Source organism: Eretmochelys imbricata, chromosome 4, assembly GCF_965152235.1.
Source record: "Eretmochelys imbricata isolate rEreImb1 chromosome 4, rEreImb1.hap1, whole genome shotgun sequence".
Classification (NCBI taxonomy): domain Eukaryota; kingdom Metazoa; phylum Chordata; order Testudines; family Cheloniidae; genus Eretmochelys; species Eretmochelys imbricata.
In genome coordinates, this window is record NC_135575.1 from 66383770 (window position 1) to 66410137 (window position 26368).

The 26368-nt window shown below is 42.7% G+C and overlaps 1 protein-coding gene across 1 annotated transcript in view; it reads left to right on the forward strand.

Annotated features, from left to right (window-relative positions):
• FNIP2 (folliculin interacting protein 2) overlaps nucleotides 1-26368 on the forward strand; it is a 58722-nt gene that overhangs the window by 13404 nt on the left and 18950 nt on the right. Inside the window, exons 3-11 of the mRNA XM_077814488.1 lie at nucleotides 820-954; nucleotides 10304-10404; nucleotides 10518-10589; nucleotides 11975-12075; nucleotides 12239-12328; nucleotides 13552-13623; nucleotides 14377-14506; nucleotides 19379-19580; nucleotides 20148-20236. Of these exons, the coding sequence (XP_077670614.1) occupies nucleotides 820-954; nucleotides 10304-10404; nucleotides 10518-10589; nucleotides 11975-12075; nucleotides 12239-12328; nucleotides 13552-13623; nucleotides 14377-14506; nucleotides 19379-19580; nucleotides 20148-20236 (992 nt within the window). The remainder of the gene's footprint in view (nucleotides 1-819; nucleotides 955-10303; nucleotides 10405-10517; nucleotides 10590-11974; nucleotides 12076-12238; nucleotides 12329-13551; nucleotides 13624-14376; nucleotides 14507-19378; nucleotides 19581-20147; nucleotides 20237-26368) is intronic.

Here is a 26368-nt window from a genome sequence, read left to right on the forward strand (position 1 = left end):
TCCATGTAAACAGCATGCAATTGTTGAAAGGTTAAGAGTCTTTTTGTAGTAAAAACTGCGTAGTAGAGCGAGTCAAACAATACAAACAGTGAGTTGAGAGTAAACTTGGGGAGTTGGCAATGCAGTTTTTGACAGGTGAATATTACACACTAAATATTCAAACAGACAGTGGTTTATTCTTAAATTTATACACAAAGGATTATTCATTCTAATATTCCTACCAATTATTCTCTATTTGTGTTTTTCTGGCTGTTCTTCTGTTGAAGAAATCTGCTGTTAATTTGTGAAGCAGAAACAATACCATGCAATCTAAGAGACTGACCACACTCTATCCATAGAAAGCAGCTCATACAATGAGATTTATTTGCATAAATGTTAGCAAATTATGTTATAGATTGCAGCTCACTGCTGATTTCTATGAAATGTATGCTCACAGGAAAAAAAGACCCATTTGCTGCGGATAAATTTGTAACAAATTACTTTGACCAGGATCATGATGGCTGAAAAAGCAGAGTATTTATATACGGTGTGTGCCATGTATTTCTATAACCAAAAACTTAATTCATTGGTAGACTTAAGTTCAAGAATAATCCTACACTTCTGTTCTCCTGGGCATCACTTTCCTTTCTCTTGAAAAGCCAGAGTTACTTGGATGTATTTATTTATTTATTTAAACCCAAAAATAAAATCTTTCAAAATTTATTCTTTTGCTCCAGTATCTTCTTAATAAAACTCTTCTGAGATCACTAGAGTGCAGCTAGAAACAGAAATCTTCATGTTTGTTAAACTTACTTTCATCATCAACCTTTTCTGACACAGAAAATAGTAGAGGATGCTCCAGGAAAGGCTTCTGCCAAGTGCTGCCAAGCAAGCAATGGGACCAATAGTATTTCTTCCCACAGTTCATCAGTGGGCTGTACACAGCATGTCAAGGACCAGCTTCCAAAGTACCAGGTAACATTAACACATAGATGCAGATCTATATATAGATTTGCATCAATGACTAAAGATGATACCTTTGTGTTAAATTCACAAATGTCTGCTTAAATGTTTATGTAGAATTTGTATTATGTCAAATATGAAACTGATGCTGGGGATCTGAACTGTATTTCTTTCCTTCCACATGTTGAGGAGAGGGGTGTTTTATTTTATTTTTAAAGTGTTATATAAGTTTAGTCATTCCTATGTTCGGTTTTTAAAATTGCACAATTCTTCAGTTTTTCTGAACTTTTACATAAAATAGTTTATAATCTAAACTTCGACATTTCAAAAATATGTACGTGCTCTGTTGCTCTCCACATTTTTGGTCTAGAAAAATGTTTTTTTCTCAGTCCTCTGTTGCAGGAGCCAATGCTCATAACTTCTGCAGGAGCTGTTGAATGCAGCTGAGTATGGGAAAGATTTTAAACGGACCCCGTCAATATGAAATCTAGTCAGCTTCTAAAAAGTGGCTAAATATTTTCAGGTTCTGTATATGGCCCTCTGTACAACCCACAAAAATTGGCAATCATATCTTCCTGGTTTATTTAAAAATGCTTTTTCTCTTCTGTTTTGATCTCCTGAAAGTGGAGAAACTGAGGTGAAGTTCCTGTAAAGACTTAAAGCATATGACTAGTCATACCACAGTCAGTGTGACTATGGCCATATAAAAAGTTAGGCCCTTATCCTACACTCAGTTATGCATGTGCTGAACTTCCCATGTTGAGGAAATGGTGAAGTTGACTACACAAAATACTGTCAAATATACAAAGGGAATTAGGCCTTAGATAAAACTTGTTTATTTATACATGTAACTAGAAACTTTTTTAATTACTTTAGTTGGTGCTAGTTTTTGTGTATAGGTGAGGTCCTTTTCTTCAGTCTTTCAGTTCTAGTAATCTTAGGGTATATTTATGCAGCAAAACCCCCCCAAACAAAACAGCAGCAGCAGCAGGGAGTCTCAGAACCTGGGTCAGTTGACTCAGGCTCGTGCTGTGAGGCTAAAAATAGCAGTGTAGACACTCTGGTTCCAGCTGGAGCCTGGGCTCTGAAAACTGTTGAGGAAGGAGGGTCTCAGAGCCCAGGCTCCGGCCCGAGCAGGAACATCCACACTGCTATTTATAGATATAGCGCAAATCTGAGTAAGATGACTCAGGCTCTGAGACTTGCTGCTATGGAAGTTTTGTTTGCTGCATAGACTTACCCTTAGGTGTTACCTTAACAGTAGGCTTTAAAAATTTAAAAATTTCTCTTTAAAAAGTGCATACTTCATTGTTGTTGGGGTTTTTTTCTGCAAAATACCTAGAAGCCTGCCATTGAGGCTATGTCTATCCTACAGCTTATGTTGGCATAACTTGTGTCGCTCGGGGCGGGGAGGAAATAAATCACCCCGCTGAGCAACATAAGTTACACCGACATAAGCGCTGGTGTGGACAGCACTATGTCAGCGGGAGAGCTTCTCCCACCAACATAGCTTTCTGCTGCACATGGGGGGCTGGAGTAGTTAATGGGAGAGCTCGCTCCCATTGGCTTACAGCAGCTACATTAGACAGTTCACAGTGACAGGGCTGTACCTGTAAGCTCTCTAGTGTGGCTGTGCCCCTAGTAACTGAATTTTTTAAATTTAGTCAGAACAAGGCAGCTAATTCCACAGAGCAAGGGCTGTTGCTTTTGTGCACTTTTCCAGTCTCCTAAAGACAACATGGGAGTTTCTCAGGTGCTGTCAAGGTTCCTTCCCCACTCTGAACTCTAGGGTACAGATGTGGGGACCTGCATGAAAAACCCCCTAAGCTTATTTTTACCAGCTTAGGTTAAAACTTCCCCAAGGTACAAACTGTTACCTTTTCCCTTGGACTTTATTGCTGCCACCACCAAGCGTCTAACAAATATATAACAGGGAAAGAGCGTGCTTGGAAACGTCTTTCCCCTCAAAATCCTCCCAAACCCTACACCCCCTTTCCTGGGGAATTTGCATAGGTGAACACAGAACCAAGCCCTTGGATCTTAAGAACAATGTAAAAACAATCAGGTTCTTAAAAGAAGAATTTTAATTAAAGAAAAAGAATCACCTATGTAAAATCAGGATGGTAAATACCTTAAGGGTAATCCGATTCAAAACATAGAGAATCCCTCTAGGCAAAACCTTAAGTTACAAAAAGACCCAAAAACAGGAACATACATTCCATTCAGCACAGCTTATTTTAACAGCCATTTAAACAAAATAGAATCTAATGCATATCTAGCTAGATGACTTACTAAGTTCTAAGGCTCCATTCCTTTTCTGTTCCTGGCAAAAAAAAAAACAAAAAAAAACCACACACAGACAGAGAGAACCTTTGTTTCTCCCCCCCTCCACCTTTGAAAGTATCCTCATTGGTCATTTTAGTCAGGTGCCAGCAAGGTTATCCTAGCTTCTTAAACCATTTCACCTGTAAAGGGTTTTCCTCCGGCCAGGAGGGATTTTAAAGGTGTTTACCCTTCCCTTTGTATTTATGATACGCCCCCCCCAAATCACAGATAAGGTGAAATGCTGGCTGTGATTTCTTCCTGGAGCTCTAGGAGAAAACAGAGTTAATAAGACACATGCACCTCTAAATATACTACCAAGTGTATAAAGACTAACAATATTTTTCCACATCTCAAGGGCAATTTTAACCAGTTGATTCTGGGAAACTTTCATGGGAGAGTGCATCAGCCACTTTGTTAGAAGCTCCTGAGATGTATTGGATGTCGAAATCAAAATCTTGGAGAGCTAAACTCCACCGAATAAGTTCTTTGTTATTTCCCGTGGCAGTATGAAGCCACTGTAGTGCAGCATGGTTGGTTTGCAGGTGGAAACGTCATCCCCAAACATATGGGCGTAGCTTTTCCAGAGCGTAGACAGTGGCATAACATTCTTTTTCACTGACTGACCAGTTGCTTTCCCTCTCAGACAGCTTCTTGCTAAGAAACACTACAGGGTGGAATTCTTGATCCAGTCTTTCCTGCATTAAAACTGCTCCCACACCATGCTCGGACGCATCTGTGGTTACTAGGAACAGTTTGTCAAAGTCTGGGGCCGTTAGTACAGGGTCAGACAGGAGTGTTGCTTTAAGCTGGTTAAAGGCCTTCTGACACTCTTCGGTCCACTGAATGGCATTTGGCTGTTTCTTTTTGGTTAGGTCTGTCAATGGGGCGGCGATTTGGCTGTATTGTGGTACAAATAGTCTGTAATAACCAGCCAAGCCTAAGAAGGATTGGACCTGTTTCTTTGACTTTGGGACAGGTCACTTTTGGATAGCATCCACTTTGGCCTGTAGGGGGTTGATAGTTCCTTGACCCACCTGGTGTCCAAGGTAAGTCACTCTGTTTAGGCCTATTTGACACTTCTTAGCCTTAACAGTTAGTCCTGCCTCCCTTATGCGCTCGAAGACTTTTTGTAGATGTTCCAGGTATTCTGCCCAGGAATCCGAAAATATGGCCACATTGTCAAGGTAGGCGACTGCATATTCTCCCAATCCTGCTAGGAGACCATCTACAAGTCTTTGGAAGGTGGCGGGTGCATTCCGCAGCCTGAAAGGGAGTACATTAAATTCATACAGCCCGACATGTGCGATGAAGGCTGACCTTTCCTTGGCGGACTCATCTAGAGGTACCTGCCAGTACCCCTTGGTTAAGTCCAAGGTAGAGATGAACTGGGCCTGTCCCAGTTTCTCTAATAGTTCATCTGTGCGTGGCATTGGATAGTTGTCTGGGCGAGTTACAGCATTATGTTTCTGCTTGGACTACCATAAGCTAATCTCCCCATCTGGTTTGGGAACTAGAACCACTGGAGATGCCTATGCACTGCCAGAGGGGCAGATTACTCCCATCTGTAACATATCCTGGATCTCCTGTTCTATAGCAGTTTTAGCTTGAGGAGACACCCGGTAAGGTTGGGCTCGAATTGGGTGAGCATTACCTGTGTCAATGGAGTGGTATGCCCGTTCAGTCAGTCCTGGGGTAGCTGAGAACGTCGGTGCGTAGCTAGTGCACAGCTCCTTGATCTGTTGTCGCTGCATACGCCCAAGGGTCATGGAGAGGTTCACCTCTTCCACGCCACCAGCACTTTTCTCTTCGTAGTAGACACCTTCAGGCCACTCAGCATCCTCTCCTCCCTGGGCTGTAAACTGACAAACCTTTAATTCTCTGGAATAAAAGGGCTTTAGAGAATTAATATGGTACACCTTAGGCTTTCGGTTGGAGGTGGGGAATGCTATGAGATAATTAACAGCTCCCAGGCGCTCCTGGACCGTGAATGGCTCTTCCCACGATGCTTCCATTTTATGGGCCTGGAGCGCCTTTAAGACCATGACCTGGTCCCCTACTTCGAAGGAACGCACTCTGGCATGTTTATCATACAGGCTTTTTGCTCTTTTTGAGCATCCTTTAGGTTTTCTTTAGCAAGGGCTAAAGAGGTTCAGAGGGTGTTCTGTAGGTTGGTTACAAAGTCCAGAATGTTAGTTCCTGGAGAAGGTGTAAACCCTTCCCATTGCTGCTTCACCAGCTGTAATGGCCCCTTAACCTCGTGGCCATATACAAGTTCAAATGGTGAAAACCCTAAACTGGGATGTGGTACAGCTCTGTAGGCAAAAAGCAACTGCTGCAACGCTAGGTCCCAATCATTGGAGTGCTCATTTACAAATTTACGTATCATGGCCCCCAAGTCCCATTAAATTGCTCCACCAGGCCATTTGTTTGATGATGGTAAGGGGTGGCAACCAAGTGATTCACCCCATGAGCTTCCCAAAGGCTTTCCATAGTTCCTGCCAGGAAATTAGTTCCTGCATCTGTGAGGATGTTGGAGGGCCACCCTACCCTGGCAAAAATGTCTGCTAGTGGCTGGCACACACTTTTAGCCCTGGTGTTGCTTAGAGCTACTGCTTCCAGCCGTTGGGTGGCAAAATCCATGAAAGTCAATATGTACTGCTTTCCTCTGGGTGCCTTTTTCAAAAAAGGACCCAGAATATCCACAGCTACTCGCTGAAATGGAACTGCAATGATGGGGAGTGGCTGGAGAGGGGCTTTGACCTGGTCTTGGAGTTTTCCCACTCTTTGGCATATCTCACAAGACTGGACATAGGTAGAGACATCCTTGCCCATTCCCTCCCAGCGGAATGACCTCCCCGAACAGTCTTTGGTCCTGTTCACCCCAGCATGGCCACTAGGATGATCGTGGGCTAAGCTCAAGAGCTTTACCCGGTACTTAGTTGGAACTACCAACTGTCTCTGAGGATTCCAGTCTTCCTGATGTCCACCAGAAAGAGTTTCCTTGTATAAAAGTCCTCTTTCTACAACAAACCTGGATTGATTAGAAGAGCTGAGAGGCGGTGGGTTGCTCCGTGCCGCCATCCAAGCTCTCTGGAGGCTTTCGTCTGCTTCCTGTTCGGTCTGGAACTGTTTCCTTGATGCTGGAGACATCAGTTCCTCATTGGATTGTGGACCTAGGCTTGGTCCCTCTGGAAGCGATGTAGGGGATGGGGCTGTTTTCGTTGACTGTGAACTGCTCTCCGCTGGTGCACTATGTTGGGATTCAGGCTCCAGTTGAGCCTCTTGTGTCGGGTTATCGGCTGCTTCCGGTTCTGGGACTGGCTCTGTCTGGGTCTCTGGGACTGGATCCACTACTGCTGTTGCAGACGTTGGCATGGGGTCCGCGTCCGTCACCTCTTACCGGGTCCTGGTTGAAGTTTCTGGAACAGAGCTAGGCGTGACAGCTTGCTTAGCCTGGCTGCGGGTGACCATTCCCACCCTCTTGGCCCGCTTCACATGATTGGCCAAGTCTTCCCCCAACAGCATGGGGATGGGATAATCATCATAGACTGCAAAAGTCCACGTTCCTGACCAGCCCTTATACTGGACCAGCAACTTGGCTGTAGGCAAATCAAAAGCGTTTGACTTGAAGGGTTGAATCGTCACTTGGATCTCTGGGTTGATGAAATTGGGGTCCACTAAGGAAGCATGGATAGCCGACACTTGTGCTCCGGTGTTCCTCGACGCTGTGACCTTCTTCCCGCCCACACTCAGTTTCCCTCCACTCCGAGGGTATCTGGGAGGCATCTGGGCCTGCGGACCTCTGGTGTGATTCTAGTGCAATGAACTATAATCGGTTGGGGTTCTTGGGGCAGCTGGCCTTTACATGCCCCGGCTCATTACATTTAAAACATTGTCCAGCTGACAGGTCACTGGGGCGAGGTGGGTTGCTGGAGAACGGTGTGGCGGGATGATAGTCTGGAGGGTTCCTTGTGGGGGGTAGTTGGGGCCTTGGGCTGCCCCCGGTAGTAGGGTGTGGTCTGAGGTTGTCTCTTCTGGTATCCGCTCCAACTGCGACCAGTTTTGTTCCTCTCTCCTCCCTTCACCCGTTTTGTTCCAGCTTGCCCCGCCTCTTTGGCGGTCTGGGACTGCTCGTATCGATCAGCATAAGAAGCAAGACTTTCTGCTGAGTTCGTTTCCTTATCCCATAAACACTGTTGTATTTCCTCCTGGGACATATTCAGGAATTTCTCCTGAGCTATCAAATCACACATTCTGTTAAAGCTAGTGACACCCCTTCCTTGGACCTATTTATCTAACAGATCCTTCATCTGGTTTAGATAAGCCAGATTACTTAGTCCAGGCCCTCTCTTAAGGGTTCGAAATTTTACTCTAAGTTTAAGGTGTAATTTGAAATTGCTTTAAAACCAAATCCTTGAACTTATTATAGTCAGAAGCCTCATCAATAGGCATCTTATTGAATATGTCCAGAGCTCTTCCAGTCAATTTTGTGACCAATGTGGTCATCTTGTGAGCTTCAGGAATTTTATGGAGAGTGCACAGTCTCTCAAAGGTGAGAAAATATTCAGCAATATCACTGGATTCATCATACTGTGGACATAGTCGCTCCCATTTGTGGATCTTTGGGGAAGGATTGTTAGGGTTATCCAGTAGATTCCGCTCAGCCCTTACCTCTTACCTTCTCCATCTCCAGTTCGTGCTTCCTCTCTTTTTCCTTTGCCCCTATAGCTCTCCTGTGAGCAGCCTCTTGGTTCTTTTCTACCTCCATAGCTCTCTTTTGGGCTTCCTCTTGGTTTTTTTCTGACTCTTTCGCAGCCTCCATTTCTTTGTCCTTTGCCTCCATAGCTCTCCTGTGGGCAGCCTCTAGGGCTTTTTCTGCCTCTTTCGCTGCCTCCAGTCTGGTTAACTCCAATTTGTGTTGTGCCTTGGTTTCTGTCATGTTTGCCTCTCTGTTTTTAACTAACTTTACACCCGAGAGTTAGGAATAAAACAAACAAAAAACTTGGCTTGTAAAATTTTGCTGTGCTGTAACCGAATACCTATGTTCTCTGATAGTGATTGTCAGCCTACAGAAAAATCCTTAAAAAAACCCAAAACCTAACACCTTTGTCTCCAGGCAAATAGACAGAAAACCCCTCTAGTTGCTCTTAGGTCAAAAAACAGAAAAACTTCTTCAGGTCTGTGGAGACTTGTGAATTTCCCTGCAGTAGGTTAACTACCCTGCCTTTACGTAGAGAAAATTCCAGCTCACAAAAGACAATTCCCTTTTGTCTCTGCTCTGGCCCCCAGGCAGAGACAAAAAAAAAACCCTCTAACTGCTTTCAGCTGAAAACCTACTTTCCAGAAGCCCAAAGGGAAAAAAAATTCCTTTTTAAAATCTGTGCTTCTTGTTCAAAAAATCTCAAATTAATCTCAAAATGATTTCAGGTTAATCCCACTGCTCTGCCACCATGTCAAGATTCCTTCCCCACTCTGAACTCTAGGGTACAGATGTGGGGACCTGCATGAAAAACCCCCTAAGCTTATTTTTACCAGCTTAGGTTAAAACTTCCCCAAGGTACAAACTATTTTACCTTTTGCCCTTGGACTTTATTGCTGCCACCACCAAGCGTCTAACAAATATATAACGGGGAAAGAGCGTGCTTGGAAACGTCTTTCCCCTCAAAATCCTCCCACACCAAACACCCCCTTTCCTGGGGAAGGCTTGGTAAAAATCTTCACCAGTTTGCATAGGTGAACACAGACTCAAACCCTTGGATCTTAAGAACAATTTAAAAACAATCAGGTTCTTAAAAGAAGAATTTTAATTGAAGAAAAAGAATCATCTGTGTAAAATCAAGATGGTAAATACCTTACAGGGTAATCAGATTCAAAACATAGAGAATGCCTCTAGGCAAAACCTTAAGTTACAAAAAGACACAAAAACAGGAATATACATTCCATTCAGCACAGCTTATTTTATCAGCCATTTAAACAAAACAGAATCTAATACACATCTAGCTAGATTACTTACTAAGTTCTAAGACTCCATTCCTTTTCTGTTCCTGGCCAAAAAAAAAAAAAAAAAACACAGAGAGAACCTTTGTGTCTCCCCCCCCTCTCCCCTCCCCCCGCTTTGAAAGTATCTTGTCTCCTCTTTGGTCATTTTAGTCAGGTGCCAGCGAGGTTATCCTAGCTTCTTAACCCTTTACAGGTTAAAGGGTTTTTCCTCCGGCCAGGAGGGATTTTAAAGGTGTTTACCCTTCCCTTTATATTTATGACAGGTGCTGATTTCAAAGGAGGACATTCCAGACTCAGGAGTTAAGAGTAGAAAACTCATTTTTCTATGTGCCTCTCTAAAATCGCTTGTTTGAATCTCCTCAAAACAGGCAAACCTTTGTCGTACGCTAAGAGACACATGAGAAACTTCATGTGGATTGGGTTTGTTTTAAGACATTTAGTAGAGGGTGGGAAGAAAAAAATGTATCCTTGTGTTGAAATGCAAGTTACTACCTTAACTGTGGAGAGAATTTATACAGAGGAGTTTATCCTCTTACTCGTAGTAGATCTTTGGAATGTAGTAAGAAATAGGACTTATTTTGTTTCCTTTTTTTAAAAATTGTCATTCCAAGTATATCTTGCCATCTAAATGAGTTAATTTAGACCAGGAAGGATCTTTAAATGTAAAAGTAACACTTAAGGGTCCAGACTCTTCAGACCTGGAGTGCTTGGAGTCTTTCTCAAGCAACGTCCTGCAATAAAGAAATGTGGCTGGGAGATATAAAATCACTTGTCTGGCCCAGCTGCAGAGACTGTGCGTGGGTTTCTTCATTGCACACTTTGGGGAGAGTTCATGCAAATAGGAACTAGTGGGCCTCTCTAATGAACTAAATATAGTATGTACTGTAACTGTATGTACGCATTGCACAAACACCACTTGGTATATGCTCCTCCTCTTCATTGGGAAGCAGAGATTACTTGTACTTCACGTTCAAAATTCAGTACTAAAATAATGCAATGGGTTATGATTGGCTTTTTTCCCGTTATTTATCTATAGTACACTAGACCAGCCTCTGATGTCAACATGCTTGGAGAAATGATGTTTGGCTCAGTGGCAATGAGTTACAAAGGTTCTACCTTGAAAATCCACTACATACGGTAAGTGAGTTTCCTCTTCTAGGATTATCCATATTGCCAAATGCTTGGAAATGGGGAAGGAGAAGGTACTGGAACTGTTGAGTCACTGAGATGATGATTGTTTATCCTTTCAGCTCTCCTCCGCAGCTTATGATAAGTAAAGTGTTCTCAGCCAGAGTGGGAAGCTTCAGTGGAAGCACAAATAAGTAAGTTTGGTTGTTTCTTGTCATTTCTCACTCTCATTTTAGATTTCTTCTATCACTGCTTCTAAGGTTGGTCTATATAAAAGCTCGTAAAACCAAATGACCAAATGTCTGCTGGCAGTGAGTGAAAGGGGGAGAGAGTGAGACTGTTTATGAGCAGTATTCACGTGCTGAGCTCTAGCTGTCCCATGAAGGCTAGAGGGCAATGGGATCGTTCAGGGTCCAGCTACACTGGAATAAATGACTCACGGCATGGCAGCAGCTGGCCCAGGTCAGCTGACTTGGGCTCATGCGGCTTAGGCTGTAGGGCTAAAAATTGCAGTGTAGATGGTTCAGCTGGAGCTCAGGTTATGAGGCCCTCCCCCATTATGGGGTCCTAGAGCTTGGGCTCCAGGCCAAGCCTGAACAGCTTCACAGCTATTTTACAGCCCCACATCCCAAGCCCAATGAACCAGTCCGATGACCCAGGCCAGCAATGGGCGTTTAATTACGGTGTATATGTACCCTTTGACTCTTTAAGTGTGCTCTGGATGAGCAATGGGTGAAACTCAAAGTTTAGAGGCCTGTATAAACATTCAAAGGCTTAGGGTCTCTATCTTCAGTAACAACTTCCCACTGCCAACAGGTTGCCTTTTTAATATAATGAGGAAGGTGTGCATATATTTTTCTACATCTCTCTCTCTCTCTCTCTCTCTCCACATTCAAAAATGGCTGATGAGATTTTGCTCCATTCCCCTCTACCTCTCAAAATCACTGTGGGCAAAGACCAAACATGGAAAGTTAGTTAATTCTGAAAGGCACAGTCTTAAAGCTTAACAGTCCTCTGCAATCTATTTTCCATTATAAATATCTGTTATAATTGTCAAGGTTCTCTCCCAACCCTGAACTCTAGGGTACAGATGTGGGGACCAGCATGAAAGACCTCCTAGGCTTATTTCTACCAGCTTAGGTTAAAAACTTCCCCAAGGCACAAATCCTTCCTTGTCCTTGGATGGGGACTGCTGCCACTACCAAGTGAGTTAGACAAAGATTCAGAAAAAGGACCACTTTGAGTTCCTGTTTCCCTAAAATATCCCCCCAAGTCCCTTCACCCTCTTCCCCCCCCCCACCTCCATTTGAAAGTATCTTTTTCCCCCCCCCCCCCATTGGTCCTTCTGGTCAGGTGCCAGCCAGGTTATTTGAGCTTCTTAACACCTTACAGGTAAGGAGGAATTCTAGGCTACCCTTATCTGTATGGTTATGACAATAATATAGGAATATCTGCTAATCTTTAAGCTTGGTGGTGAGTTAGATTTACATAACAAAGCAAATAAACAGAGTGTAGTTTGATGTTAGTGGAAGCTATTCTATCCCCCTTCTTAGAAATTTTGATATTTCTCCCTTTTTAGCTTGCAAGATAGCTTTGAATACATCAACCAAGATCCCAGTCTTGGAAAACTGAGCTCTAATCAAAATGGTTTGGGCACTTGCCGTAGTGGAAGTAATCTAGGTAAATATTTCTTTATTTTATTTTAAAAAAATCTTTTCCTGATGAGACCATCTGTTTTTGTTTTTGTTTGTTTTTTTCTTTTAAATTATTTCCCCCTGCGTTGTCTTTAATTGTTTTTTGTTTGTTTGTTTGTCTTGCGTTCTCTCTGCGTTGCTGTTTTTAGGTGTGTTACAGCTGTGCAGCAGCAAAGTGCTGCAGGGTGTATCTGAAGGAGTTCCCCTCCGGCTCATCCGGAGTGCTTCTTTCTTTGCAGGTTTGTGTGGAATGCTGAGCACACTGTGACCCACCCACCCACAGTAACCCAGCTTCTTCTGAATCTTGTCAGGAGGTCCATAATTACACTCTAGAAACGAAGGGCTAAAGTGACGAAGATATTGATGATAGACACACATTGGCTTTATATTTTGACTCAAGCCTTCTGGAAATACCAGGCTGCATTAAATTGCTTCCTGTTCTTCCCTCCCACTTCTACCACAAATGTTCACATTAAGGAAACTTCCTAATGTAATGTGTATTCAATAATAAGTGAGCCCTTATGTTTCTAAGAGTATTTATGTTTCCTGGTCTACACTTGATCTCTTGCTGGTGTGCAGTTCCCTTTTGCTTCTTTCCCTCTTTGCTTTCCTTCCATATCTTCTGACCTGTGGATTTTTTTTCACTGGATGGCAACTCTTTTAAGACATTATTGAACTGAATCTGGAAGTGTTTAAGTTTTGACTTTACAATATTAAAGGCTTTATCTTAAATTCGAAAGTAGCATTTAGTCTCCTTTAAACATGTAAAGATCCTTTTACAGGCCTGACTAGTACTCGTGCTGTTGGGGAAACCTTGGATCTAATTGATCCTGTTGATTTCAAAAATGAAAAGTTACTTCACTTCTCTCACAAATCTTGCATGCTTCATAAGTTAAATGAATATGTGCTACTAACACTTACCGGTGATCTACACTGGATTGAGTTTTTGCTTCATGCTATAAAACAAGCATAGCGGTTAATTTAAAAACAACTGAAACTGATACTCCGTATAAAGTATTGTTAGCCTCTTCAATGCCAGTGATGCTACAAAAATAAACTAACTCAGGATTTTCAAATGTGACTAGAGATTTTGGGTGCTCCCATTTTGGGGTATTCTACCTGAGACACTTTCATGGGGCTGATTCTCAGCTGTGTGACTTTTTCAGTGTATATAAATTCATGTTCTGATTCCTACAGGTATTTAGAAAGTATTTTAGTCTAAAATAAAAAAATTCAATCCCCCTAGTAGTGTTCAGTATTGAAATATTGCTTGCTATCACCTCTTCAAACACTGAATTTTTTTATCTGCCCACACACTGTGGACATAGCTATTGCTTAAATTAACTGCACTGGATGTGACTTTGCTGTATGTGTGGTCTTTAAACATAGACTTTGCTTAACATTGACAAACAATATGAGGCAGCATGTAATGTTTTCTGTTGATCTGATCTGTTTACTTTAGCACATAGCACACCTGTTGATATGCCTAGCAGAGGGCAAAATGAGGACAGAGACAGCGGCATTGCTCGGTCAGGTATCTGTGTTTCTTTTTCTCCCATTTGATGAAAGCAAAGCTTTTTAGCAGAGTGACTCAACAGATTCAGGTTTTGCCCAGTGGGGTGGAGTTTGGATATCGCTGCTTATAGCACATCCACATGAACTTGTGGATCTGTTGAGCCGTTCCCTTCCCTATGAACTAGGTTTCTGCTCATCTGCTCTGCTGCTGGGACATACTCTTCCCCTTCTCCCCTACAAATCAGTAAGAAAGGGGATGTGTCTTCTGATACTCTGCCTTTACAACATTAACTCATTTGGTTCTCATCTATGTAATACTTCAGTAATATAAACGTATAAGTTAGGGAAGAAATCAACAGTAGCGCTTCCACTAAAGAAAAGAAGGGGGAGGATTTTTGCTCAGTGGGAGGAAAAGAAGTGGGTAGAGGTTGGCCTGCCTGTCATGACTGGCAACATCTCTTAGGACAGATTGCTTCAGAGGAGTAGAAAGCCAGCACAGAGGAGAGAGACTCCATCAATGTAGTCTCCACTACATATAACATTCTGGTGCTGTTAAGAAAAAAGTCTCCTACTATGTTAAGGCAGTAAGAATAATTACCATAATTATGATTTCACCTGCTGGGAATGAGTCAGACTGAAAGGAAAACTGCTGTTTTTTTAAAAAAACAAGAAAACTAAAAGGCAAAAATTATACTCATGTTAACCTGGCCAAAGGGGAAAGTATTATTTACTCGGCACCCTACAAAATGTTCATGTGTGTGTTTCTTGACAGCATCTCTGAGCAGTCTTTTGATTACACCGTTTCCATCACCAAGTTCCTCATCCTCCTCTTCCAGCAGCTACCAGCGCCGCTGGCTCCGAAGTCAAACGACGAGTTTAGAAAACGGAATTATTCCAAGGTGGTGAGTGTTGTGAGCTTCTCCCTGCTGGAATACAATAGCAATTGGGCTGCATTTGCTGAAATTGGCCAAGTCTCTGTTCTTAATGGGGCTAGTCAATTTCATGTTTTTTTCTCCTAATAACAGTCTGATCTCTCCTACATCCTAGTGTTTAAGATTATTACAAATGAATGGCTACAAAATGAGGTTGAAAATGAACACATTTCAAATGAAGGATTATCATTTATCTCTGAGGCACCCATTCAAATATGAAAATTAAACTCTCAGCTGTTACTGGAAGAACAGAGCTACCTACTGACATGGGGGAGAATGTAACACCATAGGTGGCACAATTATATTCTTCTATAACAACCTGATTAGTGACTAGTTAATAAAACTCTGGTGCAATAGACCATGACAACTCTCTTGGTATGTACAGGATGCCTCAAGTGTGATTTTGGCACAACTTGAAAAAAGAGAGCGATGACCCAAAGCTTGGCTATAATAACTTCAGTACATTTGCCACTGGTCTGACAAAAATGTCATGGGGTGCATCAAGACTTGGCTTCTAGACAGTCTTGCTTTTTCATAGCAAGATAGGCAATGCCTCTCCACTACCTCCCTCACTCACAAATGGACCTGCATATGTGCATGCGTGCTTTCAGGCCTGAAGCCAGTGGACCCCTCTCTGTGCAGATTAGGAACAGTGTGAACTGGATGCAAGCTTTGGGAATTGGCTTTCATTCTCTCCCCTTGCCCTCCAGTGTGGTGGAAGTTACCTGGAAAAGGTCATCCAACTTAATGCTGTATTCAGTTTTCAGGAAAGCTGAGGTCAGCCACTGCTAAGGAGCTGGAGGTGCTAGGGGCTGATAACCCTGTCCACTTGTGGATTCTGAGGGTTTTCCAGGCTCATGCAAGTGCTCCCGTAGCCTTTACCAAGGAGATGCAAAGCCCATTTCTCCCCAATGAGATGACATAGTTGATTCTCTTACAGAGATTCCATGTACAGATTTCCCACATGAAAAGTCCCCTCTGTGGCTTTTACTATTGGAAGGGATACTTAGCCAATGGGTCACAGGTTGTCTTAGCCTGTTTAACTTGTATATTTACTAAGTGCCCTACAAACACCTTGGAAGAACCATTTCCATGCCCCATATCTCTGTTCCATTAATCATTGCTACAGACAGATATTTTGGATGCTATACTACAGTGGCTTTCTTTTGGTCTGTGGGCCAAATAAATTATCCTGAAACCCACCATGTGAAAAAGCGACCTCAAGTTCAAAAACTAATGTAATGCACAAGGCATTGGGTAGTTAATTAAATTGTGTTCAATTTAGATCATCTTATAGTGATCAGTTAAATTAGTGTAAAAAGATTCTTTGATTAAAATCTCATTTAAAGAGGCATTTTAAAAAAAAAAGTTCATTCTCAAATATATTTCAGTGTTTTTGTAACTGAAAGTGGTAACTTCTTATCCGTAAAGACAAAAATGAAGCCTGCTTGCTGAACATTAGTTTCTCTGTTCTTGGTGTAGTATTTGCAGTATGCAGCATCAAATCTTTCTCCAGAGGTAAATGACTTCTGTGCATTTGCTTTCATCACAGCCAGAGTCGAGAAGGAAATTGCACAAAGATATTTTAGATCCAATAGTTAGGCTGTCAAGCATTACAGGTGCTGTTGCTATGTTCAAACGTTCATTTGTTCAAACAATCAAGTACCACTGAAACAACGGATTTTTGCTATTGATCTCAATAGGAGCTGAATCTGTGCTTTAATTCATACAGCTAAAACTGCACAGCATCTGACCGATCTTTAGACCAACTGCCCAAAGAAAATAGAACTTCTATCTGCAGCTCCATATGGTTACTTGTCAGTCGAGCACAATTAGCAGCTTTGTTGAAAAGGTTTCTCACACAGTCAGACTTCTGTTTCTCAATCTCAAACTATGGGAAACTGTACAAGAACTCAGTTTGCAATGTTTCTTGTATGTTGATTTACTGTCCCTTTCACAAAGTCCATGGGAATATTTATTTTTGCACAAAAGTTACTAAGGAGTTCAAATGAGGTTATCATCTTGAGCTCTTGTTTCCCACAAGCTCAGTTTTCTCTTTAATGACTCTGTGTGGTAACAAATTTAGTATATTCAACTCATCAAATAGATCAGCCAGAAAACAGTTTCTGCTTAGAATGAGTTTCCAAAAATGCACAGGCCTCAGTTAAAATAGCCAGCTTTTGGCTTGTCTTTTTGCCCGCCTTTTTGCTTGTTTCAACTGAAGTGTAGTCAGTATGGATTTAACAACATCTATCTAATGCTTTCCTTTTTTAAAAAAAAAATGAAAATGCTACGAATTTACCAGTAGTATTTTTAGAGATTGGCACAATATTATACGCTCTGAAACGTTCTCTTAGTTCAGTTAATTGCAATGACTTCTCCAAAGCCAGCAACGTCAGTAGACTCAGAGTTGCATTGCACATATCTTTTATTTTCTGATGTGGTTTTCTGACAATCCTTTGGCATCTGACAGCATTATTGGCGATTGGGTGCATTTAAACTATGCAAGATTACTCCCTCCTTTCCACCCTGAAACATGACTTCAGTGACCTTGATAATGGATGGTAGGATATATACCTTGCCAGTTACATGACGCTGTATTGTAATAGTCTGGTTTTTTTTTAAAAAAAAAAAAGCTGTAAAGGCATTCTGTGCTGTATTTCTGAGACAGAAGTAGCTTTTTGAAAAGCACTGTTCTGGTTTATGGCAGTTAAAAGCCTCCAAAAACTACTGGCTTTCTGGCATGTTCATTATGAGGTATTTGGGTGTGTCTTTGCAGGGTAGGTTTCAGAGTAGCAGCCGTGTTAGTCTGTATTCACAAAAAGAAAAGGAGGACTTGTGGCACCTTAGAGACTAACACATTTATTTGAGCGTAAGCTACAGCTCACCCACTGAATGCATCCGATGAAGTGAGCTGTAGCTCACGAAAGCTTATGCTCAAATAAATGTGTTAGTCTCTAAGGTGCCACAAGTACTCCTTTTCTTATTGCAGGGTAGACATAGTCACAATGCCTTTAGAAATTCATTGTGGTCAGTAAATGTAGGGATCAGACTGGCCTGCGAAGGAGCAGCTACCAATGGGTGCTCATTTAATCTCTTCTTGGCATCTCCATCTTGTGCTGTAGACTCAAAATTTCCCCTTAAATAGGTTCTCTAGTCTTTATAGCTGAGACCATAACCATCAAAATGTAAACAGAGTTCAACTGTCTGCCTGTATCTGCCATAGCTCTGGCACTTGCGAACTTTCTCCTCGTGATAGGACGTTAATCCTAAAAACTTAATGTCAGCATGGTTAACTATTCCATTGCTGATCCTAGCTTGCAGGAAATGAAACCGTTTTATGAGGGTCTACACGCTCTACTGTAAGCAATGTCTCATTTTGGTGTTGAGTGAGCTGAGCATCAGAGATAACCACGACTTATTTTTTCCAGTCAGACCCCTAAGTATATGTAAAGTCAAAAGCGAGATGGTTTTCATCATGGACCATCAGTTTCTTGCTCTCTGACTCCAAACACTTTCTGATGACTTGTCTCTCTCACTCTTGATCATATGCCTGGTGCTGCATTCACAAGTTGCTGCATACTGTACTCATTGACACCTTGGAACTCGCAGTGTTTGAGAGATGGTACCTAGAAGTTAAAGCTATCACAACCCGATGAGGAGGGGACAACCCATGACTGGCTTCTGGGTCATACCTTACAGGCTGAGAAGTCCTGCACTATTCCACCATGTATTTCTGTGGTTTCTATTGAGATTACTTTGTGCAGTTGCCATGACTTAGTTTGTGGCTGATTGGAGCAGGAAGCAAAGCTCTTAAGTGATATAAAATTACTCCTTGAAACTCAGGGATGCTGCCATAAGATAGAACAAGATAGAAAGGGAACAGAGAGGACTGGTAGGAGTGGGAAAGTGAAAGTAGCGACATTACCTGTTCAACTTGGTTCTGTTTAGCTCTACACAAAACAACTGCAAAAATAAAAGTGTGGTTTGTTTTTTTTTACTTGGAGAGAGCTATCCTGATGTCACATCCTAGCGGAGATAAGGCGCAGGCAGTTTTTACCTGGATGTAGGTAATAGAGGTCAAGACAACATGGCCACACACTTACTGCTTACCGACTAGCTACATCGAGCGGGGGAAATGAGTGTGTTGTCTCCACAGCATTTTATATCAAGATACGTGACTCAAGTTAGTATCAAAGTGGTGATGGTTTGTCTTCAGTAAAGGCTTTACTTCTCAATTAGTAAGCTTATGGAGTAGATACTTAATCTCTGTACAAATAACAAACAAATTTTCTGAATTCTGCCATGAACAGGATTATGTGAATTTAATGATAAGATGGTTTTGAGGTTATGGAGCTGAACTGGGACTCAGCCGACCAGGATTCTCTTTCCAGATCTGCCACGGACTTCCTTTGTGACCTTTGGGAAGTTATGTGCTGTGTGCTTTCATTGCCCATCTGTAAAATGGCAGTAATAGCCCCTACCACACAGCGGTATTATGATAAATGTACTAATTCTTATCAGGCATTTGAAATACCCACACAGAAGTGTTTTCAGGGGTTCTGTTTATGGGTGCTATTCCTAGAGGAAAGCTTTAATGAAAAGGTGTCTTGCATTCTAGCAAAGGGTTCCGTAGTTTGAGTTGTGCCACTGAGAATGTTCTGCTATCTGTGAGTGAGTGACATTTTTAAGTAGGGAAGTAAGCGGGGGCAAAATTTTTGCAGGGCATTGAAGGAGACTTGGAGGTATGGTTAGAATCTCTTGCTGGCATACAGAACTATGCATCGTATACAAATGTAGGAAACACACAGGGTAACTGGCCTACCATTTCTCTCATTGCAGGTCCACTGAAGAGACTTTTAGCGTGGCTGATGAAAGCTGCAGTTCCAATCCTGCTATGATTCGGAGGAAAAAAATTGCCATCAGCATAATTTTCTCTCTGCCTGAAGGAGAAGATGCACAGAGGAACTTCCAGGACTTCTTTTTCTCTCACTTCCCTCTATTTGAATCCCATATGAACAAGTTAAAGAGTGCAATTGAAAAGGTACAGAATGCTATTTAGTGGAGTCTGAAGAATAAGCACTAAGTAGGGATGGAATATCCTAGAGCCTAGAAAGGCATAAATAACCACAGGGTGAAGCCAACCTGCAGACTGAGCCCTGCATGGGGGGTAGCACATAGCTTCTCTGCCTTACTAACTGCATTGGAAAAAGTTGTGCCTCAGGACCACAGTCCTTCCCTAGGTTCTCTCCTTGCATTGGAAGGAGGATTTGGGGGTAGGGGTGGTCCTTTTCTCCCATTTAGATGTTTTTTCAACTGGTTGATGCATTATGGGAGAGTGTGCATGCTTGCTTTGAAAGGGCTGGTGGGGAGGAGAGTATCTGGTGTACAGCCCTTTCTCTCCTCCCGCCACGCACCTGGTCACATGTCCTAGATTGGTTTTACACAGTCACACACGGGGATGTGGGCAGCTCTTGCTATCCTAAGTGGCCGCATAGCATCAGGGCTCGAGCCACAATGTCTGTTCATCAATTCAGACACGTTGATGAGCCTATAAAGATGATATAAACTATTTTTGCATTCTTTAAGATGTCACTTTTTATTGTTCAAGGCCATGATCCTCTGTAGAAAAATAGCAGAATCCAGCCTAAGAGTACAGGTTTATATCAGCCGTGTCACGGATGCCCTGGGAGAATTCAGGTGAGCTGTTGTTACACCATATGATAGGAGAAGCTGGTAGCACGGCCTAAAGTTAAGGTCACCTGGTATTTCCTGTTGTAAGGCCCTGTTTTTTCAATAACTTTGCCAAACTCTAATCATTTGGGCTAAATTTTTCCAAGTTAGGTGTCTGCCTCAGACTGAAATTGTTTGGAAAACTTCAGCAAAAATGGTTCTGCCATTTGTGAGTGACCATAGGGGAAAATGCATTGTATTCCTATATTTAAAAAATTCTTACAACTGTTGTGCTGAGAAACTTGAATGCTTCCCTGTTTTGAAGCAGGTACTTGAAATTTGGCGGGGGGGTGGTGCCTTTTTTGCCATCCCTGTGAAAATCCACCCAAATGTGGCCCGGCTATAAGTCTTTGAAAAATCTTAGTTCACACATGCTCAGTAGAGATTTACTAGTTTGGTAGCTAATCTCTCCTGATGGCTTGTACCTGCCGACTGGACTGCATGTGCACAATCTCCACAGAATAAAGGAGCATGCTTCAGCTCATGCACTGAATAAGACTTTCCCTGCAATTGCTCCCCCAGGCTGCAAAAGGCAGCTGTGGTGTCAGATAGTGGAACTGATAGCAGGGAGACTGTTTCCTGTGCTCTAAATGCCCCTGCCTTGGTCCCCCCGACATCAGTCCCTTAGCAACCAGGAGAGGGGGGGAACACCTAATTGGAATGCAGAGGTGGAAGGAAGGAGGCAGGCAGGAGCTGGAGGGTGGGAGTGGAGGTGATAAGGTGGAAGATGGATGGGAGCAGAAGGAGACAGGCTGGGAGCACAAGGGCAGAAGGGTCTATAACCATTAGAGAACACTCTCCTCCGATTGAACCCAGGAGCCATGAGTCTAACAACCCTCTGCTGTCAGCAGGTAGCTGTGAAATCCACTGGCAAAGTGTGTGTCTGATCCCCCTGTAGTCACTTGTCCACACAGAGGATAACAGCCTATTAGTGCTATCAGTTACTTTATTAGCTTAAGTGATATAGGTCCGTTCTGTGGATCTAAGGTCCAAACTGATGACTCAGAGACCCATTTAATCTTAATCTGGTCCCCTTGCGCATATGAGGATAGTCTTTTTAACACCATGATCACAAACTACTTTTTCTTCAAGACCTCTGCCTCATTTAAAGCTCAGCATGAACTGTGCTCTGGGAATGAATCAGGATTATATAATAAAGGAGAGTGTTGCCAGTAGGGCTCCTGCTTCTTTACTTCCAGATGTTGGAAGGTGTGTAGTGACAGAAGAGGGGTATGGCACACAGGAACATAAAGGACAGTCTCATGGTTAAGGCAGTTGAGTGCTGCCTGCGGGATTAGATTCTATTCCTGCCTGGGCCACAGAGTTCTTGTGTGACGCTAGGAAAGCTACTTGAACCAATTTTTCACAGGTGGTCACTAATTATGTGTGCCTCATATTTTGGGTGCCTGACTCACTCTCCTGGGGCCTGATATGCAGAAGTGTGCTGAGCACTCAAATCATAGAATCACAGAATCATAGACTTTAAGGTCAGAAGGGACCATTATGATCGTCAAGTCTCACCTGCACAATGCAGGCCACAGAATCTCACCCACCCGCTCCTGTAACAAACCCCTAACCTATGTCTGAGCTATTGAAGTCCTCAAATCATGGTTTAAAGGCTTGAAGGTGCAGAGAATCCTCCAGCAAGTGACCCATGCCCCATGCTGCAGAGGAAGGTGAAAAACCCCCAGGGCCTCTGCCAATCTGCCCTGGAGGAAAATTCCTTCCTGACCCCCAATATGGCGATCAGCTAAACCCTGAGCATGTGGGCAAGACTCACCAGCCAGACACCCAGGAAAGAATTCTCTGTAGTAACTCAGATCACACCCCATCTAACATCCCATCACAGACCATTGGGCATATATACCGCTAATAGTCAAAGATCAATTAATTGCCAAAATTAGGCTATCCAATCATACCATCTCCTCCATAAACTTATCAAGTTTTGTCTTGAAGCCAGATATGTCTTTTGCCCCCACTGCTCCCCTTGGAAGGCCGTTCCAGAACTTCACTCTTCTGATGGTTAAAAACCTTAGTCTAATTTCAAGTCTAAACTTCCTGGTGGCCAGTTTATATCCATTTGTTCTTGTGTCCACACTGGTACTGAGCTTAAATAATTCCTCTCCCCCATGGTATTTATCCCTCTGATATATTTATAGAGAGCAATCCTATCTACCCTCAGCCTTCTTTTGGTTAGGCTAAACAAGCCAAGCTTTTTGAGTCTCCTTTCATAAGACAGGTTTTTCATTCCTCGGATCATCCCAGTTGCCCTTCTGTGTACCTGTTCCAGTTTGAATTCATCCTTCTTAAACATGGGAGACCAGAACTGCACACAGTATTCCAGATGAGGTCTCACTAGTGCCTTGTATAATGGTACTAACACCTTATCTCTACTGGAAATACCTTGCCTGATGCATCCTAAGACCGCATTAGCTTTTTCCACGGCCATATCATATTGGCGGCTCATAGTCATCCTGTGATCAACCAATACTCTGAGGTCCTTCTCCTCCTCTGTTACTTCCAAGTGATGTGTCCCCAGCTTATAACAAATTTTTTTGTTATTAATCCCTAAATGCATGACCTTTCACTTTTCACTATTAAATTTCATCCTATTACTATTACACCAGTTTACAAGGTCATCCAGATCTTCCTGTATGATATCCTGGTCCTTCTCTGTAGTGGCAATACCTCCCAGCTTTGTGTCATCCGCAAACTTTATTAGCACATTCCCGCTTTTTGTGCCAAGGTCAGTAATAAAAAGATCAAACCCAAAACCGATCCCTGAGGAACTTCCAGCCTGACAGTTCACCTTTCAGCGTGACCCATTGTAGTCTCCCCTTTAACCAGTTCCTTAACCACCTTTCAATTTTCATGTTGATCCCCATCTTTTCCGATTTAGCTGATAATTCCCCATGTAAAATCGTATCAAATGCTTTACTGAAATCGAGGTAAATTAGATCCAATGCATTTCCTTTGTTTAAAAAATCTGTTATCTTCTCAAAGAAGATCAGGTTGGTTGGCCTACCTTTTTTAAAGCCATGTTGTATTTTGTCCCAATTACCATTGACTTCAATGTCGTTAACTACTTTCTTCAAAAATTTTTCCAAGACCTTGCATACTACAGATGTCAAACTAACAGGCCTGTAGTTACCCGGATTACTTTTTTTTCCTTTCTTAAAAATAGGAACTGTGTTAGTAATTCTCTAGTCATACGGTACAACCCCTGAGTTTACAGATTCATTAAAAATTCTTGCTAATGGGCTTGCAGTTTCATGTGCCAGTTCCTTTAATATTCTTGGATGAGGATTATCTGGGCCCCCCCGATTTAGTCCCATTAAGCTGTTCGAGTTTGGCTTCCACGTCAGATGTGGTAATATCTACCTCCATATCCTCATTCTGATTTGTCATCCTACCATTATCCCTAACCTCCTCATTAAAGACTGAGACAAGTATTTGTTTAGATATTGGGCCATGCCTAGATTATCCTTAACCTCCACTCCAATTTCAGTGTTTAGCGGTCCCACTTCTTCTTTCTTTGTTTTTTTCTTATTTATATGACAATAGAACCTTTTTACCATTGGTTTTAATTCCCTTTGCAAGGTCCAATTCTACATGACTTTTGGCCTTTCTCGCTTTATCCCTACATGTTCTGACCTCAATAAGGTAGCTTTCCTTGCTGATCCCTCCCATTTTCCACTCCTTGTATGCTTTCTGCTTTTTCTTAATCGCCTCTCTGAGATGCTTGCTCATCCAGCTTGGTCTACAAATCCTGCCAATGAATTTTTTCCCCTTTCTTGGGATGGAGGCTTCTGATAGTTTCTGCAACTTTAACTTGAAGTAATTCCAGGCCTCCTCCTCCTTTAGATCCACAAGTTTTTCAGTCCAGTCTACTTCCCTAACTAATTTCCTTATTTTTTTTTAAGTTAGCCCTTTTGAAATCAAAAACCCTAGTCACAGATCTATTTTTGTTTATCCTTCCATTTAGTTTGAACTGAATTAGCTCATGATCGCTCGAACCAAGGCTGTCCCCTACAACCATTTCTTCTGTGAGGTCCTCACTACTCACCAACACCAAATCTAAAATGGCATCCCCTCTTGTTGGTTCAGCAACTACTTGGTGAAGGAATCCATCAGCTATCGCATCCAGGAAAATCTGAGCCCTATTACTATTACTAGCACTTGTCCTCCAGTCTATATCTGGGAAGTTAGTCCCCCATGATCACACAATTCCCATTACTATTTACCTCATTAAAAACATTAAAGAGGTCTCTATCCATATCCAAATCTGATCCCGGTGGTCTATAGCACACCCCAAGCACTATCCCAGGGGAGCCTCTAGTAGCTTTCTTCCCCAGTGTGATTTTTGCCCAGACAGACTATCTTATCCATTCCATCTCTTCTTATTTCTTTACAGTCTACCTCCTCATTGATATACAATGCTACTCCATCACCTTGCCTTTATTTCTGTCTTTCCTAAACAGCACATACCCTTCAATACCCATACTCTAGTCATGACTGCTATTTCACCATGTCTCTGTTATCCCTATAATATCTGGTTTCACTTCCTGCACCAATAGCTCTAGTTCCTCCATTTTGTTACCTAGGCTCCTCGCATTAGTGTACAAACATCTTAATTTTTGCTGTTTGGCTTCGCTCACATTCTTTACCTGATTGGGCTACCCACGGCTGTATCCTTTCTTACTTCGTTTTCGTCCCTCTCAACGTTAAAATCTGGTGTGGAGATTACCTGGACATCTCCCACCAGCTCCCCCAAATTCCTAGTTTAAAGCTCTCTTAATCAGTTGTGCCCGCCTCCATCCTAGAAGTCTATTTCCCTCCCTACTCAGGTAAAGTCCATCCCGAGAGAACAGTCCTCTGTCCATGAATGCTTCCCAGTGGCCATACATCCCAAAGCCCTCCTTATAGCACCAGTGCCTGAGCCATCTGTTGATCATCATCATCTTGTCACACCTTTGTTGCCCTTCTCTAGGATCTACAAGTGAAGTCGGAAGGAACTGTGCTTTGAACACATAGTGCTATATCATGCTAAGTATTGTGAAAAATCATGTCTTAGGTGTCTCAAATTGAGCACCCAAAACTAGGGGGTACTTTGGACCTTAAGTTCTCTATGCCTTAGTTCCCCATCTGTAAAATAGGGAAGAATACTGATCCCTAGCCTCACAGGGTGTGATGGAGTTTATAAATGCCACACTAAGGCAGGGGAAGGGCTGGAGCTGTACTGGGCTGGGAAAGCTCTGACTCTCAGGCACTGCCAAGTATGCTCCTGGGGAAAGGAGCAGTATAAAAAGAGCTCCAGCAGCCCAGGCAAGGGGGAAGGAGAGAAGCCATTTTCTGGAGGAGGACTGTCCTGCAACAGTAGGGGGGGAAAAAAACATTAATGAGAAGGTCTGGCTCTGAGTCTCCCTCTTGCTTGTGGAGACATCACCCCAGAGGTATGGAGAACCATGTGCATGGGAACCAGAGGGTCACCTGCATCAGCCCCCAGACTTTGGGGTTTGAAGCAAAGTGTTATAAATCAGTAACAGCCATTCCCCAAACTGAGGCATCTGGTGTGGTGGGAAGTGGCCCAGGAGCAGATGAACAGGGAGTGGGCTGAACCCAGGCCATCCCATGCTGTCACACTCAGGATCCTGGGTCAGGATCCCCTGTGCCTACCCCTGGAATGGGCAGGACCAGGGGTTACTGGCAAGGAAGCCGACATAGCTGAACCCCATCCAAGGGGTTCAGGACACACTTGAAGTGAAAGAGGGTCATAGGCCCTGACCAACTAGGCATGCTTACTGAAGAAATGACCCTGCTATAGAATATGTGAAAATGAGTGGATGTTGTGAAGCACTCGTACTATACTGAAAATCACTCTAGAAAAGCTCCTGAGGAAACTAATAGTTGATGATGATGATGATGATAGAGCAGGGTTGTAATAGTGTGCAGGAAATCAGGCCATTGAACACCAATCAGGCCATTGAATCAGAACAAAACAAAATACTGAATATCCTTAAGTGAGCAACATCTACCCCGTGCACTGAAAAAGGCTAGGGTCCAGTGGAATGATAGTATGTGATCATGTAATTAAAGACT